The sequence below is a fragment of the Nicotiana attenuata genome, unplaced genomic scaffold, assembly GCF_001879085.1.
Source record: "Nicotiana attenuata strain UT unplaced genomic scaffold, NIATTr2, whole genome shotgun sequence".
NCBI lineage: Eukaryota > Viridiplantae > Streptophyta > Magnoliopsida > Solanales > Solanaceae > Nicotiana > Nicotiana attenuata.
In genome coordinates this window covers 391,043-408,859 of record NW_017670622.1, presented here as the reverse complement: position 1 = coordinate 408,859, position 17,817 = coordinate 391,043, and the positions used below count along the sequence as shown (strand labels likewise).

Sequence of the window (17,817 nt, the reverse complement as noted above, 5' to 3'; positions counted from 1 at the left end):
TCAACACTATTTACTCCAAGGGCAATGTAGGAAAAAAAATAATTAATTAATTCTTGGAATTTGAAAAAATTACTTATTTTGGACCACAAAAAAAGGCCAAAGAATCACTTATTTTGGACCGGAGGGAGTATTATTTTGCTCAAATATTGCCTAAATAGTTGGAAACATTAAATGCATACGCAGTATTTAAATCCTGGGTCCAACTTTGCAAAGGAAAACCACATAAGAAAAACCAACAGAAAAGAGTAAAAGAAATGAAATGGAAAAAAAGTTCCGACCTACCGGATTCGAACCAGTGACCTAAGGATATCTGAAAGGTTTACACCCCCAACTACAGTCCTCCGCTCTACCAACTGAGCTAAGGTCGGATTTGTTTAAGACTGTAAACTTAATATTATATATACTTTGGTAATTTAAACATCCGGTATTTAAAACCTCCATTGACTAATTCAGATTCACATCTTGTAAGCCCGCTAAAAGAGTAAGACACTCTCTATGAAAAGATTCATCATTTTCATTGCTCGAACATGAGACTTCTAGCTAATAATGGAAGGATCTCCACACCCTATTTTATTTTTAGGTGAACCTTAATAAAGTCAACGAAAATGGAAGTCATACTTTTGCTTGGTTTTCATATAAAGTTATAAACTACATAATCGAAAATTATATTTCTAGTTCCCTAAATGCTAATTTGTTGTTCGACAAGATCACCAAATGAAAGAATTAAAATTGCGAATTATTTAACTTTTGAATAGGTAAGCGTATTGATTAAATTTTGTGTTGCGAAAGCATTGAACAGAAAAGAAAAAAGTAATATTGAGAATGCTAAAAAAATAATCACAATTTAAAGCCTATGGTAATGGTACTTTTATCAAATTTCACGCACTTTGGCTAAATCAATTAAATCCATTTTTTTTTCTGGAATTAAATCAATATCACATACGTCAAATGCTTTTATTATGTATGTTTTTCCCAACTTGAGGTGCTTAGTTGGAAAGACTGGAATTTTTTGGGGGGTGGTTTGGGGGGGGGGGGGGTAGGCGAAGTGCTGGGAACTGAGAAATAAGACTACAGTTTATTGACATATACATAGAAATTAAGTATTACCAATGGGACGTAATAACTGTTATTTTACACAAATGAATAATTTAATTATGAACAGTATATTTTAGAATAAAAATGATACAGCAGCAGAACCACCTCTAAATACAGCGAAGGCTTCTAGTAGATTTCTTCCTGAAAGTGAAGCTTTCGTGCACATTTAGGGACTTCAAATAGCTTGCAAAAGCTAGAAATCCGCTGTTTCTGCTTCGATATACTAGGATAATGGCCCGGCCCTCTACCCTATTTCGCGACCACAACATCTTGAAGAAGTGATACTAAATCATTAAATCTGCAAGGATGCAACAAGTAACTAGTCATAAGTCCACCATCCCTAGAAGTAAATTGTACTATACTACAAAATGAGCAGCATATATTCATACCTAACATCACTTAAGTCAGGATATATTGCTATGGCTTCTTTGAAATCCTGCGAAGCATGATAACATGCTCGATGGTGATTAAGCAGGGGAGTCGACAGTATGTAATTTTTGAAGGAGAACAGAATGATATGTGTTACCTGATCCGCGGTAGATGATGTGTAGGTTATCACACATGACATTCCAGCACCAGTTGCAGCCTGAGAAATTGGTTAAGTACAGAGTTTGGTAAAAAAAGATGGTTCAGAACAGTTAAAATATATACTGCAGAACAGTTACTCTGGCAAACACAAAAGGTATTCATGTAATAATGAACATTGTAGTTCACATATCCGAACCATAACAATATAATTTTCATCGGGCACATAAGCCTATTAAGAAGATGAGATACGTTTCGCAAGAAGGCAAATACATTCTAATGAGGGTGAGTTACAAATAGACATTAAATTTTCATGTGCTACTACTCTTTGTCCACATTTTATAAGAATCAAACGACTACTTCGAACTAAACACAGCCACTCAAAAGAACATAAAATTATAAGACAACAACAACAAACCCAGTATAATCCCATATAGTGGGATCTGGGGAGGGTAGTGTGTACGCAGTCTTACCCCTACCTTGTGGAGATAGAGAGGCTCTTTCCAATAGACCCACATCTCAGAGAAGCATAAGCACCACATTAATGAATAAAAATATAAGGCTCTTTCCAGAAAATTGAGAGATGAACCTGTAGCCCGATGACACTATCCTCCACCACCAAACAATTGCTTTCTGAGACGCCAAGTTTCTGCCAAAATACAAACCAAATGTCCAAAGCAGTAAGTAAAAATTAGAATATGCGGCTTTCAAGTGCAAATACTTTAAACTGTTAATCACCTCGGCAGCTGTAATGTATATTGAAGGATCAGGCTTTTTCACTTTCACATCATCACCTGGAAATTACAAAAGCCAAAATATATTACATATTCTGAGAATCTTGTGCTGAACATATCTAGCACAGAAAGTTAATCTCCTAGTGACTAAAATCATGTATCATATATAGTAGTAGTAGTTTCAAGATGTAATGGAGGTGCTGAAACCAGAATTGATTTATCTGCAAAACTTCAGTTTGCAACAGCATAATAGAATTGAAATCACATTACTAACCAGACAACTTTCAGCATACAAATACATGAAACTAGGAAAAATTCAATAGATTCAAGTTGGAGAAGCCGCACTAAGCCTCTTATGCTCTATGCTTGTGTTACTGATCTTTTACTACATATCTTTTAGATTGGGGTACAAGATTCTCCATCTTCCTATTTATCATTAAAACAGAACTCTCCCACTTCTTGACCGCTTACGGGTTTCAACTACTAACCAACAGTACCATAGGATACCTTTGGGCCAGTATAATATCATCAAAGACTAGCTTTGTCTACGTAACATGAGGTACTTGTAAGTAATTTCGGAATTGTGTAGGAACTGATTAGCTTGAACGCATAACACCTACCACTGCACCCTTAACGTTGCCTATAAACTTACAAGTTGCAAATAGTCATTTCCTATAGAATCAGAAGTAACTAGCCATCAATATGTTGAAATAAGTTGCGTCTGATTTCAACTGTTTCTGGTGAGAAGTAAATTGACTTTTAACATCTCGATAATTTTTGTATCTATGATGGACAGAGATTGATGGAATTGTTGCAAACACCCTGCTGCAGGGAAATTATTATCATGTTCACGATCTTTTTGTTTTGCTTCCCTGTACTTTATTAACTAGTTATGACTTTAGCATGCGTTTTTACCAAAATAGGTAGTACAAACCATCAAAACAAGTCCAGAAAGGATAAAGATACATACCTGCAAGGAAGCAATCAAGACCGTTGAACCGATCCTAAAAGCAAGTGGCACAAACAATTAACCATGTTCGACAAGAAATAATACTTAAAGGAAACATGCTTCCAGAAAGCAGAAGACTTACAAGTCCTATAAGATTCTCAAGACACATTATAACTGAACTTTTGGTTGCAGCAGAGCAGACAGCGAGCTTCTTGCCCTGAGATACAGACGAAAAGGCATTAATGCCACTTGACTATGAGATTCTCTCTGAGCATAGAACAGAAAGTGAAATACATGAATCCACTTAAAAGATAATCACCCTAGCTACCCTTCAAAGTTATCTTCTTCAGATCAAATAACCAAACATAAAGTACCATTATAGAGTAAGAACTGTATTATAAGGTAAATATCTTACAGCAGCCCTGGCTTCGTCCATCAATCTTAAAACTCCTGGTCTTGGCTTAACCTGCCAAAAGCAATATCAAGCTGGTTTGTAAAAGAAAATTGGATATGTTACAGCATTTAAACGAATTACAAAGGAAAAATGAATATAGATCATTTATCTCACAGTTCCTGATTTGATTATTTGTTTGTACCTCTCAGTCTTCCAATCCTACAAAAACGGAAAGAATGAAAAGAAAGCCAAAAGGTACCAACACATGTCAAGTCACTAGTGATAGTGAAAAGAATATAAAAAAATATGATATATAGTACTTGAAGAGTATCAATGAGCTTGGCTCTATCGCTGTCATCCTCCGGAGGATTCTGAAAGATTGTTGAAGTTGGCCATCCATGCTCCTTAAAATACCTATCAAGACAATCCGAAACACTCCATTAGTATATGCTAATGTTAGAAAAGTGTGAAAGAACCTCATCTAAAAGCTTGTGTAAACCATTGGATCAGTCTCATTGCCCATCAAAACTTTTTTACACATCAAAAAACGCTTGTTGAATTATTAAGCTATTAAGCTAAGAAAAAGTCAAAAAGTATACCACTCTTCTTCCTTCCACTAGTGATTGTATTTGTGATTGCCGTGCTGATAGGATAGTAGGGAAATTTGAAAGTTTATCCAGCGAAAGAAACTAACTTCTCTATTCTATTTCTTTAATTATCTCATAGCCAGCGGAAACTAGAAACTTATATAAAAGGATTCAAAAATATAAGAAAATGTCACACTTGTGTTTGAACCTGTGACCTAAATAAATTTTTGGACCTTTGTCACTTCACTAGAATTTGGGGATTCACCAGTTTATATAAAACCATAAAAATTATTTTATTTTTATTCTATTTGTACGGTATAATTTTACAACAATCCCCTTCGCTGCACTAAGCTCCCCACTGCTCATAGCATGCTACCTTACATGTGGGTTAAATAATTTTTCGTATGTCAAGCGCATGAAGAAGATCATCTTAGAATAGGTAACGGTAAGACTCAAACTCAGAAATATCAAAAGATATGAAACACTTCTGTCATGAAATTTGAGTTTAAATTCTATGCATAGACAGTGTAAAAATACATCTACAAAATCAGTTACTTAACAAGCCATTATAAGTAACACTTTTTAGGACCATTGATTGGTAATCCTTAATATATGGTAAGTAACTTGTCATAACATATTAAACTACACTAATAGTGTAAAGAAAAATCATTAGACTGACTAGGCATATAATTTAATTCTTTAAAATGTTAAACCTTTAAAGGAAGTACTCTTAGTTATTACTACTACTAACATTCAGAGGCGGAGCCAGGATTTCAACCTTATGTGTTCTGGATTTTAGAGCGACGACTTCAAATGCTAATGATTGAGTTCTAAATTTAATATTCGTACATATTTTATATTTTTTTAACACAAATACCCTGTTTTGAGCAAAAGCTACTGGGTTCGGCCGAACCCGTAGCTCGGCTTCTGCCTCCGCCCTTGCTAGCATTGATTGGTAACCTAGAATAAAATGGTAAGTAACCTGCTATAACAAAGTCAAATTGTACTTATTGTGTAAAAGATTCATTACACTAAGATATATAACTAAAACCCACTACATATATCTTATAATCAGAACAAATTAAACGAAGAGATAGAGAATGACCATCGCATTTTGGGTTTACCACCACCAACTTGATTCTGAAAAACATCATAGAACTCGAGACTCCAATTCAGCGGTCCATCTGAAGTAGAAGAAGGGCAACGCACATTGAAATGGGAGAAAGCGTCGTTGTAAGCTTGGCGATGAAGGTGCTCCGATTCCAATATAACGCCATCGCAATCAAATATCAAAGCTTCTAGCGCACGCGAAGAAGAAGAAGCTGAAACTGCTAACGATTTTGGAGTTAAAGAATAGGAGGAAGACGAAGAAGAGTTTCTAAGTCTTGTAATTGTAGGAGAAAAGAAGAGTGAATTTCGAGAGGGGAGTGAATACTGTAAATTTGGTGGAGAGAGAAGTATAGTGATGGACGCCATAGCTGTGAATTGGTATGGCGGAGTTTGATTCGTGTGGTTATCGGCAAATGGGGATTTTTCAGTTTCTTTTTTTGTTTTTTGCGGGAAGATGAATATAACGGATATAAACCGTTCATAATAAAGGGATTGTTATAAATGGAATTCTATTTAAGGTGAATGTGTATATTTTAGAGAGATCTTAGGGTTTGTTACGTAGTGGCTAACTTATTTTTTCCCTATAAATAGATGAGTTCTATTTCATTGTAAATAATCCAAAATCAATAAGAATTTTCTCTCTACTTTTATTGTTTCATAACACGTTATCAGCACGAGACTCTAACCAATTGAGTAGAAGCTTTGTGATTGAGCATAATAATTATCAATTTTGTTTCATGAACTTCCTTCATAATTAAATTCTGGATTTAAGGTAAGTATTTTACTTTATTTTTCTCTTTTAAATTCTTGAAATTCTATAATTTGATTTTAAATACAAGCAAAGACAATAAACTTTGATTATAACTTTAATAGAGTTTGCAAGAAATTATAACCACCCAAATTGGTAAAATTTTTATACCTTGCCATGATCAAATTCATGTATGATTGTGGGCAAAGAAGTAGAAATTCATCCCATTGAATTTGCTTCATTCTCATTCCCTTAAGAGAATGTGGTAGCAATATGTAATAAGTCTGAAAGAAGACAAAATTATTACCGTGAATGTATCAATGGATGTGGACGTGGCAATAGACGAAATTATAATCGTCATCATTGTGGTAATGAGAACAATAAGGATTCTCAAAATAATCCTTCACTTTGTGAAAATAATATTTGTCATCGATTTGACATGAGATTTTGTAAAGGACATATAGATGATTTGTTGGAAAAATAATTTGCTAACTCAAAAAGAAATATTCAAATTAATATCTTGGTTCATTCTTCTAATATTATTTTAATAGATCTTTATTATACCAATCAATTGAATATATTTTAATATATATATATATATNAACAATTTACTAACCTTAAATGGCTATCATTATGGCTTTAAGAAAATTGATGTTTTATTAACATGAATGAGTATCAAAATCAGTTATGTTTTAGTAACTTTGAATTTGACCAAAGATTGGTCTTGTATGATTGTTTCTTAACGTCTATTTTGATAACATTTCATTAACTTTAATAATAATGATTCTTTGGTTTTAAATGTTTATAATGTTTGATGGCAGTGAATCCTTAATGAATTTTAACGTTTCTTTTATTACATAAGATGTCTATTTCCTTTGGACTATATATAAAGGCGAAATATATAAATGGCCCCTTCAAGTTGTCCTCAACGGTTAGCAAGACACCTCAACTGACCCGTTTATCATTTTAACACTTCTTCTCCACTAAAGTACGACCTCGTGAACCATTCACGCTGACATGGCAAAGTGTGTGCTTTACACTTAATTCTAAGCGCGTGAAACCCTCAAAATTAAGGTTTTTTTCTTTTTTCTTTTAAATTTAACATTATTTTATGTGGGTCCCATTATATTTTATTTTCCACACATTAATTTCACTTTCTTCCCAAAATATTCCTTCTTCACCAAACCTCTTCCTTCCGCCATTAATCCACCCCCTCCGACATACTCCGGCCCGGTTGAAGAATAAGCCTCCAAGTAGTTACAATGAACGTAGGATTCCCAACAATAAGAAGATATAAACAAAGGATTTGGAGATTAACATAGCAGAAGATGAAATCCCAAGGAACCACCACGAACTCCACCCTAAGACTAGTGATAAGGTCGTTGTTTTGCCGAAAATCATTGAGGAAAATCGGTAACATTGCTCCTCCGACATACTCCGGCCCGGTGTCCAATATCTCCATCGCCGGCATATCTTCCGTTCTTAAGATTTGGTTCAAGGCTTCCAACTACTGGTTTCTAGATTCCGTTGGGATTTCGGCAAGGTCTGAGTTCTTCGGTAAGGTTTATTTAGTCCATTACGTATTTGAGGTGGTCCGTTCGTAATTTTTAGTCTGTTGCCGTCGTCGTTCATGGTCTCTGTTCGCATCTAACTGGTGTTGTACGTTGGATTTTGAGATCTGCTTCTTAATCCAAATTGAAGTAAAGTTCCGATGAAGAAGGGTGAGTGGTCTGCTTTTTTTTTTTTTTTTTGCAATTTCCTCTCTTCTGCAAAATAGTTGCTTAAGAAAAGTGGAGACTAGGAGGAAGGGCCGGAGACGAGAGGAAGTGATGGAGACGAGGAGGAAGGGCTGGCGGTGATTCATAGATATGGTGATTAAAGAAGCTTTTTCCATAATTATTGTTTTTTTTCTTTTTTAAATTATTATTATTGCTTTTTTTTTTGTTTTATAATAGGTGGCAAATTTTTTTAATTAAAATTACACATGGCATTTTATCATTTGTTCGTTTGACATCAATTCGAGAGTGTATTTCACGCGAGGTGGGATGATGAGGTCGGGTGTTTAATTGACCTACTTTATGAAGGCTTGAAGTGTCCAACTGAAAATGGGGTCAGTTGAGGTGTCTGGCTGACCGTTGAGGACAACTTGAAGGGGCCGTTTATGTATTTCGCCTATATAAAACTATGTGATTGTGTTCATGATGGTGGAGTGAACAAAGTTAAAAAATTTCTTCTCTTTTCTTTTGTGCTGGGTTTTCTTTTATTCAATCTTTGTTGTTTCTGCTCCAAGTTATACTAGAAGAGCTTGTTGAATCCTGGGGGATACGCCTAATTTTATTTATCACGGTGTGGGCGAAATATCCTTAAGGAGAGTGTCTTTGACACGCCTCAAGCTAAACCTTCTATTCTCCATAATCATCCAATATTTTTCCAACAATCTTAAGGATATTTGCACGCTGTTATTATGGAGAATAACACTGCTAATGTTGTTGTTGTTGCTACTATACCCGCTACGTCTACTGTTTCTGTTGTTATTCCGCCGCTAATTACATGTGCCAAATCTTTATCCGATGTTTTGAAAATTACGGTTTTTGGTGGAGATAATTTTAACCGCAAGCACGCTGTTGTTGACAAAGGAAAAGAAATTGCAACTAGAAGCAGCCTTGTGGAGGACAATAACCGTCAGAGAAAATCAAGTAACAGGTATGACGAAAGAAATGGTTATAAGCCCAAAACCAACAATCAAACCTTCAAGGAAAAAAGCAACTGCTTTGTGTGTGGCAAACCTGGCCACTATGTTGCTCAATGCCGTAAAAGGATTGGGAATGACAATCCCACTAAGGCTAAAGTAAATTTGACTAAAGCCAAAGTGGATGATATAATTGTTGCGGTTGTTTCCCAAGTGAACCTTGTGGCCAATGTGAAAGATTGGGTGTTAGATTCTGGTGCCACTAGGCACATATGTGCTAACCGAAAAAGACTTTGTGTATTACACCCAAATTGAGGAGGGAGAAGAAGTTGTCTATCTTGGTGACTCAAGAACTACTCAAGTTCTTGGAAAAGGCAAAGTTCTTCTCAAACTCACATCTGGAAAAATTTTGGCATTGAATGATGTGTTGCATGTTCCTAGTATCCGAGCCAATTTGGTCTCTGTGGGATTATTAAGAAAAGTGGGGGTGAAGGTTTCTTTTGAATCTGATAAGGTCTTGTTGACCAAGAATAATAATTTTGTTGGCAAAGGTTATTATAGCCATGGCTTGTTTGTACTCAATGTTATGAATGAAAATGCTAGTACTTCTGCTTACTTGATTGATTCTTTTAATTTATGGCATGCTAGATTAGGACATGTTAGTTTATCTTATATTAAAAAAATACATTCTGAAGGTTTTATTTCAAATATTAATTTTTCGAATATTGATAAGTGTGAAGTTTGTGCAGAAGCTAAACAAATTAAGAAATCATGTGCTTCAGTATTTAGACAATCTGAATTATTAAGTTTAATTCATACTGATTTAGGAGACTTGAAACAAACTATGACTAGAGGAGGGAAGAAATATTATGTGACTTTTATAGATAATTTTTCTAGATATACAAAAGTTTATTTGTTGAGAAATAAAGATGAAGTTTTTGATAAGTTTTTAATTTATAAATAGGAAGTAGAAAGTCAATTAGATAAGAAAATCAAAAGAGTTAGATCCGATAGAGGTGCTGAATTTATTTTGTTGAATGATTAATGTGAAAAAGAATGCATAATTCACGAGATAACTCCGCCATATTCTCCACAATCAAATGGTGTAGCGGAAAGAAAAAATAGGACCTTAAAGGAAATGATGAATAGCATGCTTGTTAGTTCCGGTGCTCCGGATAATCTTTGGGGTGAAGCGATTTTATCTGCTTGTCATTTACAAAATAGAATTCCTTATAAGAAAACCGGTAAAACTCCTTATGAGTTGTGGAAGGGTATCCCCCTAATTTGAAATATTTGAAAGTGTGGGGGTGCTTGCTAAAGTAATGTTACCCGATCCTAAGAAAAGAAAAATAGGATCTAAAACATCTGATTGTATGTTTATTGGGTATGCTGAAAGCAGTGCAACATATAGATTTTTAGTAGTCACAAGTGATGTACTTGAAAACAATACTATTGTTGAAACAAAAAATGCTGAATTTTTTGAAAATATTTTTTCTTTAAAATTTGAGAATATTTTTGATGCTCCTATTATTAAAAGTGATAAAATTTCACATGTTCCAATTTTTCAAAATGATTTTGAAAGTGAGGGTTTAAGAAGAAGCAAAAGATCAAGGAAAGAAAAATCTTTTGATAATGATTTTTATACTTATCTTGTGGATAATGATCCTTTAACATATTCTGAAGCTATTTCTTCGTCTGATGCCTCATTTTGGAAAGAAGCTATTGATGTAGAATTAAATTCAATTTTACAAAATAAAACTTGGATTTTAGTTTATTTACCTCCGGGAGCTAAACCCATTGGTTGTAAATGGATTTTTAAGAAGAAACTTAATCCGGATGGTTCCATTGATAAATACAAAGCTAGACTTGTTGCAAAAGGTTTTACCCAAAAGCAAAATATTGATTATTTTGATACTTATGCTCCTGTAACTAGAATTTCCTCAATTCGTGTTTTACTTGCGTTGGCTTCTATTTATAAACTTTTTATTCACCAAATGGATGTTAAAACTGCATTTTTAAATGGTGATTTGGAAGAGAAAATTTACATGGAGCAACCTGAGGGTTGTATAGTGTCTGGCCAAGAAAACAAAGTATGTAAAATGCTAAAGTCTTTATATGGTCTAAAGCAAGCACCTAAACAGTGGCATAAAAAATCTGATCAAGTATTGATTAATGATGGTTTTTCATCAATTGAAGTAGATAAATGTGTTTATACAAAATGTGTAGATGGCACATGTGTTATTATTTGCCTTTATGTGGATGACATGCTTATTTTTAGTTCTTGTCACGACCCGGATTTCCCACCCTCGGGAGTCGTGATTGTCACGACCCTAGTTCACCGACTGTGAACATGTCATGACGACACCTAGTCCCCACGACCAGGTAAGCCTAATATTGCGGAAATATAATAATTGCGGAAAAATAGAGGAAACCAAATTAAATACTAAAAGAAACTGTACTGAATGCCGCTCGACATGTACAACTCAATATCACAAGTTCAAAACAATCCCCAAAACCCGAAAACTCACAGACAACACAGGCTACAGAAGCGAAAAGTAAAGGCTCCAAACTCCAGATTATCTAACAACCGGAAGGAGAAAAAACTAAGCACTAGAGATAGAGTAAGAGGGAGACTCGTCGGTCTGCGGACGCAGCAGATCTACCTCGAAGTCTCCGTAGTCCTCCTGCGTCACTGATAGTGCGCCTGAGTAGAGGTACTTGGATGATCTGCACATGAAAAAACATGCGCAGGAAGGCATGAGTACACCACAGCGGTACTCAGTAAGTGTCAAGCCTAACCTCGGTTGGGTAGTGACGAGGAAGGTCAGGGCCCTACTGAGGCTAAAATATAATAATAAATTAACAGTATGAAAAATAAGCAGTAATAGTGAGTACAACAGTGAGATAAGACAGGTTAAACAAGGCAATAGCAAATACACAAAGAACGGAACAACCACAGAATAAGTACAGCTCAATGCCAATGGTAGCAATGAGGATCTCCCAGGATACCGTCCTGTAGTCCTTTTCTCAACTGTCCAGGGGATCTCCTGGGATACCGTCCCGTAGTCCATCATATGTGTATATCCGAAGGATCTCCCGAGATACCGTCCCGTAATCCAACTATCAATGGGCAGGGGGATCTATCGGGAATCTAACCCACAGTCCCAAAGTAAAAGTGCAGGGGGATCTACCGGGAATCGAACCCGTAGTCCCAAAGTAAACAAACAAGGGGGGGGGGGGGAGAGCTACCGGAATCCCACATCCGTAGTCCCAATGTAAATGCGCAATCACAACCAGAAGATACACAAAAATGAAGTACAAAGACAAGCAACAGGTAGTACTGGCCTAACCTGCTTCAAGTAGTACAGTCAAGGCAACTTAAGCAAGTAGGCAAGTTAAATCAACTAAACATGCTTTCCTAATCTAGCACAGGTTATAGTTGCAAGTAGAATAAAGCAAATATGAAAGAAACTCAATCGCAATATCTTAAGTAAAACCGGATTTTCAACAATTGGCTCAAGTACGCGCTCGTCACCTCGTGTGCAAGGCACTCAAAATACCAAATAACAATATCCTAAGGGGAAAGGTCCCCCACACAAAGTTAGACAAGCCACTTACCTCGAACCGGCTCAATATCAATAGAAACCACGCCTTTGCCACGAGTATCCGATTCCAAATGGCCCAAATCTATTCAATTCAATTACATATCGTAAATAATATTGCAAACAACTGATTCCGCTAATAAATTTACAGCTAGGGCGCAAAAATAGGTAAAATGACCAAAACGCCCCTTCAGCCAATGTCTCGAAATCGAATAATTTTTACATTTTCAGAACTCTCGTACTCTCACGAGTCTAACCATATAAAAATCTCTCAAATCGGAGGTCAAATGCCCCCTCAAAACTCAATAGTTTGGTGTATGAAGTTTTACCCCAAATTAACCAACTTTTGATCCTAAATTCGAATTCCAATGATGTATTTAGCTATATAGTGATGAAATATAATGAAAAGGGATCAAGGAAACGTTACCCAATGATTTTCTCTTCAAAACCCACTCAAAATCGCCTTATCCCGAGCTCTCAATCGATTTTCAAACTTATGAAATTAAACCCTCGAAATTGATATTTCTGAACAGTCATTTCCGCTTCTGCGGACAAGGGATCGCTTCTGCGGTCCCTCTTAAGCGGAAAGCCAACCGCTTCTGCAGTTTTCATTAAAAGGGACAGGACCGCATCTGCGATAGCTGGGCCGCTTCTGCGGAAGTGGCACCGCTTCTGCGGCTTCTGAGGAAGGGGGCACAAGCCGCTTCTGCGACGTCCAAGGCCGCTTCTGCGGTTCCCAAGCCGCAGAAGCGAAAATACCAGAAAGAAAAATACCAGTTGCAGCAATTACTTAGAAATTTCTCCGTTAACCACCCGAAATCACCCCGAGGCCCCCGGAACCTCAACCAAAAGCACCAATACCACCTAATACCTTATTCGAACTTATACCAATCCTTAAAATACCTAAAACAACACCGGAAGTCCGATTAAATCAAAGATTCAAGCCTAAGAACTTCAAATTCCAACAAAATACACTTTCGATCAAAAACCTAACCAAACCTCGCCCGAATGACCTGAAATTTTGCACACACATCCCAAATGACATGACGGAGCTACTGAAACTTCCAGAATTCCAATATGACCCTCGGATCAAAAACTCACTATCGGACCGGAAACTTCAAAAATTCAAACTTCGGCATTTCAAGCCTAAATGAGCTACGAGCCTCCAAAATACATTCCGAACACGCTCCCAACCCCGAAATCACCTAACGGAGCTAACGGAACCATCAGATTTCCATTCCGAGGTCGTCTTCACACTGTTCTGATTACGGACCATTTTTTAACTCTTAAGCTCTCATTTAGGGACTAAGTGTCCCAAAACTCTCCAAAACTTAACACCGAACGTCCCGGCATACCAAAATAGCTGAAATGAACTTAGGGGAAGCAGTTAATGGGGGATCGGGGCGTAAATTCCAAAAACGACCGGCCGGGTCGTTATAGAAGGACGAGGAAAACTAGGATGAGGACTCATCCTAGGCATGTCTGAAGGAATGTGATCACTCCTGGATGGCAAAGTATTTTTTTCCTTCTTAGATTGTTTCGGTTCTTTACCCTTAGAAGCCAACTGTGCAATTTAAGTAAAACAAAATATAATAAATACAAAAATCAACAGGTAATAATATAAAGCAATTCTTCTACATATTATGACAATTAAAAAAAGAACATATATAAAGTCCAACAAGATATAAACGTAAAACAATGACATAAGGATTAACATAAGAAATCAAACATGTCATAAAACGCACAAACAACTCAATCCTCGTCGATTTCTTCATATTGATCATATTCATTTTCATCATCACTTTTTTTCATTTTCATCATTTGATTCTTCATACTTGCTTTCTTCATATTCATCACTTGAATCTACATCCTCGTTTGGCATGGATGTTCCTTCCTCATACTCACTTTGGTTTGATCTAAGGATTGAAGACTCGAATTCGCCTTCACTATCCTGCAATTCACCTGCTAGTTCATCGTCCACTATTGTTTCAACACTTGAAATGTCATTCTGGCACGCTACATCTAATGCATCCTCGACCACAACTCTACCCACAGGCTTTGTTTTTATCACTACCCGCCTTGTAACCTTCTTCTTGTGAAAAGGATAAGGTGCGTAATACACCTTGTTTCACATTTTGTGCTATGATAAATGGGTCATAAAGTCTATACCTCCCTGTGTGCTTTATTTCAACTATTTTATATAGAGAAAGCACCTTTGTACCTCTAGTAGGTGTTGGATCATACCATTCACACTGAAAGAGTACCAACTTTTTCTTCGGCCAACCAACACTATACTCGAGTTCTAATATCTATTGAAGCACACCATAATAATCAACATCACCATCAGCTTTCACACACACGCCACTCCTGTATGAAACTTGTGCCCATTGACGGAGTACTTAGACATCATTCTAACCTTAGGGCTAGGTGTCACGCAAAAAAGGATCATTTATGCTATTATCTGGATTATGAATCTAGATTGAACCCAATATATAATAGTTAATTAGAATTAAAAAGTACGTACAACTGATAATAATTTGCATTGAAAGAAACATTGCTAATACTTATAAAGTATTTAAATGTAACATCCCGTACATTCGGACTAGGTGTGGATATATTCAATGGGTATTAATTTGATATTTTAGACATATGAAGTCCTAGCGGGATGAGTATGGTTAAAAATAGTTGTTTTGGAATCAAGACGGAGAGTGAGGTGCATAAGATTTGACAAAATCGACTAAGTTTGCAGAAGGTCCGTCTTCCAGCAGGGTTTACTGACAATGTGTAAGGAACTTGGGAAACCTCAAAGCATGAAAGTTGTATGCCTTTGAAATAGCTTTCCAACAATATATTATGGAGCCCTAACGGATCTCTGTGTAAAATGTTATGCGCGTTTTACAGAACAATATGCAATATACGCGCCCTGAGTGCGCCCCGAGCGCGGCCGCGGTCCTGAGGCAGTGTTACTGCCATTTTGCGCGGTCAGGTGCACGGTCAGGCCTACCAGGTGCGCGGGGGCGCTCATGGGGGGGTCATTTTAAAGCCCTACTTTGTCTCCCACAGCCCCAAAACATAAAAACTTGATCTAGAAAGGGGAACTCTCAAACACCTAACTCCTTAAAGGTCCATCCACCATCCAAGGTAAGTTCTAATGGTGATTCTAAGTTAATTTCAATTTCCCAACATCTTATTAACATGGGTAAACCCTCCATATCATTAGATATTCGATTGGGACATCAATGTTCAGAGAAGGAATCCTAGAACTCGAATTCAAGGGGATTGAACTTCAAAAAGGTAATGTCTTCACCCTCTAATTCATTATGCCATTGGATTAATGATTATTGACTCTAGTTCATGAGATATGAGTTGATGGGTTTGATAGAAAAGAATGAGCGGTTATAGGTTTGGGGTGTTGATTGTTGATTATTGGTTAAGGGTGTTGTTTACCTTATAGCTGACAAAGAATGATGTTGATTATCATTTGAGACTTTACAATTTATCTAGGAGAAAGAGAATGGGTTATTGGGTGTAGAGACACCATTAAAAAGGACTATGAAGCTTTATGTCACCAAGTGTTTGAGAAAATGCTTAAGTGATCAAAACATGAGAATTATTGCTAATATGGAATCCCTTTGACTTGTATTGATATAGATTAAAGTTGAAAGGGTTGGCGAATGTTGTTTTACGCTCAAGAGCAGGAAGCTAAGGTATGTGAGGCTAACTCTCTATGTTTGGGAATGTTATTGATTCTCCCTACACTATGTTTCTTTTACGACGTTACTAATTGCCTCAGAAATATAGTTAAGCCTAGTTCCTTTAATAGTTGTAGAACTTCTATTCTCTAGCTTCATAACTCGTTCACCACTTTCATTCTGAACGTGTGAGCTCAGTGCGTATTCAATATAGACTTGGGTTTGATGCTCCCGAGTCTTAATGTAGATTACTCAGTATGCCATAAATAGTTGAAGTTTCAATGTTCATAATCAGTTCAAGAATACATGTCTCAGTCTAGTCCTATTCAGTATTCCAGTATTATGTAACTCAGTGTGATCCAGTATCATGTAACTCAGTATGATTAAGTATTTCACTATCATGTATTGCAGTTTGATTCTCAGTTCCTGAATGTTGAACACCTGTATTTGGGCCTGAGGCCATAGTTTATATGCTTTATGCGTACTTGGGCCTGAGGCCGTAGTTTATGCTTTATGCATGTTTGGCGTGAGGCCGTAGTTTATGCTTTATGCATTTTTGGGCCTGAGGCCGTAGTTATGTATACGTATACTTGGGCCCGAGGCCATAGCTTATGCACATATATATTGTTCCCGAGGCCGTAGCTTATTCAGATAAACAGGTTGTTCATCATTCAGAAGAGGGAGTATTCATATCCTTACTTCCTTTGTTCAGTTCAGTTATCAGTTATCATTTCAGTTACCAGTTATCAGTTATCAGTTATCATTTCAGTTTCTGTTTCAATAATATCATTTCAGTACCAATTATCAATTCTTAGTTATTCGCTTAGTTTCAGTTTCATCATTTATAATTCTTTCTTTCAGTTGACATACCAGTGCAATTCAAATGTACTGACATCCCTTTTGCCCGGGGCCTGCATCTCACGATGCAGGTAATGATTTACAGGTTGATGATTCAAAGCGCTAGGATTCTCGTACCAGCTGTTTGATGATCCCCAGTTCTTTCAGGGCATTATCATTACCTAACAGTCTTCAGTATTTTTAGATACTTAGTGTTTTCACTACTTCCTTAGAGGCTTCATAGACTAGGGTAACAGTTAGACAGAGTCTCAGGCTTTTCATGTTAAGTTATGTTGGCTGCAAATATGTTTCAGAATTGTATTAGTATTTCCGCACTCTGATTTATATCATCTAATCTTTTATTATATCAGCATGTGTTAGTTTATCTTCCGCATTTAGTAAGTTATGACATCACATGTTGATTTAGCCAGCCAGTTGGTTCGATCGGTCACATGTAGTCAGGCACTGAGTGTCGTGTTACGTCCAAGCCCAGGTTCGGGGTGTGACAAAGCTTGGCATCAGAGCACTAGGTTCAAGAGTCCTAGGGAGTCTATGAAGCCATGTCTAGTGGAGTTTCCTTTATATGTGTGTGCCGGCCACTGATATAAACAGTTAACTACTAAGACATCCAGGATTGTCTCATTTCTTTCTACTCTAGATCGTGCCATGAAGCTAAGACCAATAGTTAACCTTCTCTTCCTATCGAATTCCAAACGTATTGGATGCCCAAGCGACGCGCAGGAGAAACCTATGGTCCTAGAGAGGATAATTTCCATTGGGGTATAATTATGGAGTATAGGTTGATAACAAATGAGACATGAGAGGATGTTAAAAGTGGGATGCAATGGATAGTAG

The 17,817-nt window shown here is 36.6% G+C and overlaps 1 protein-coding gene and 1 non-coding gene across 2 annotated transcripts; both read right to left on the bottom strand.

Annotated features, from left to right (window-relative positions):
* Positions 1-272: 272 nt before the first annotated feature.
* TRNAY-GUA lies at positions 273-368 on the bottom strand. The gene is made up of 2 exons: positions 332-368; positions 273-308 (listed from the first exon to the last, which is right to left on the bottom strand). It is a non-coding gene; the product is annotated as a tRNA-Tyr (tRNA).
* A 695-nt stretch (positions 369-1,063) lies between these two features.
* LOC109241617 (haloacid dehalogenase-like hydrolase domain-containing protein At4g39970) lies at positions 1,064-5,850 on the bottom strand. The gene is made up of 11 exons (XM_019408381.1): positions 5,390-5,850; positions 4,018-4,111; positions 3,872-3,916; positions 3,719-3,769; positions 3,446-3,520; positions 3,325-3,358; positions 2,359-2,414; positions 2,210-2,269; positions 1,622-1,681; positions 1,485-1,531; positions 1,064-1,393 (listed from the first exon to the last, which is right to left on the bottom strand). The coding sequence occupies exons 1-11, from the start codon at positions 5,758-5,760 to the stop codon at positions 1,345-1,347; spliced, it is 942 nt and encodes a 313-aa protein (XP_019263926.1). The 5' UTR covers positions 5,761-5,850; the 3' UTR covers positions 1,064-1,344.
* Between the last annotated feature and the right edge of the window lie 11,967 nt (positions 5,851-17,817).

Coding starts and splice junctions, on each gene's coding strand:
- LOC109241617 (XM_019408381.1), bottom strand. CDS start 5,760: ATGGCGTCCATCACTATACTTCTCTCTCCACCAAATTTACAGTATTCA. Junction 3,917..4,017: donor AGCTCATTGATACTCTTCAA/GTACTATATATC, acceptor CCGTTTTTGTAG/GATTGGAAGACTGAGAGGTA. Junction 1,532..1,621: donor CATCATCTACCGCGGATCAG/GTAACACATATC, acceptor CATGCTTCGCAG/GATTTCAAAGAAGCCATAGC.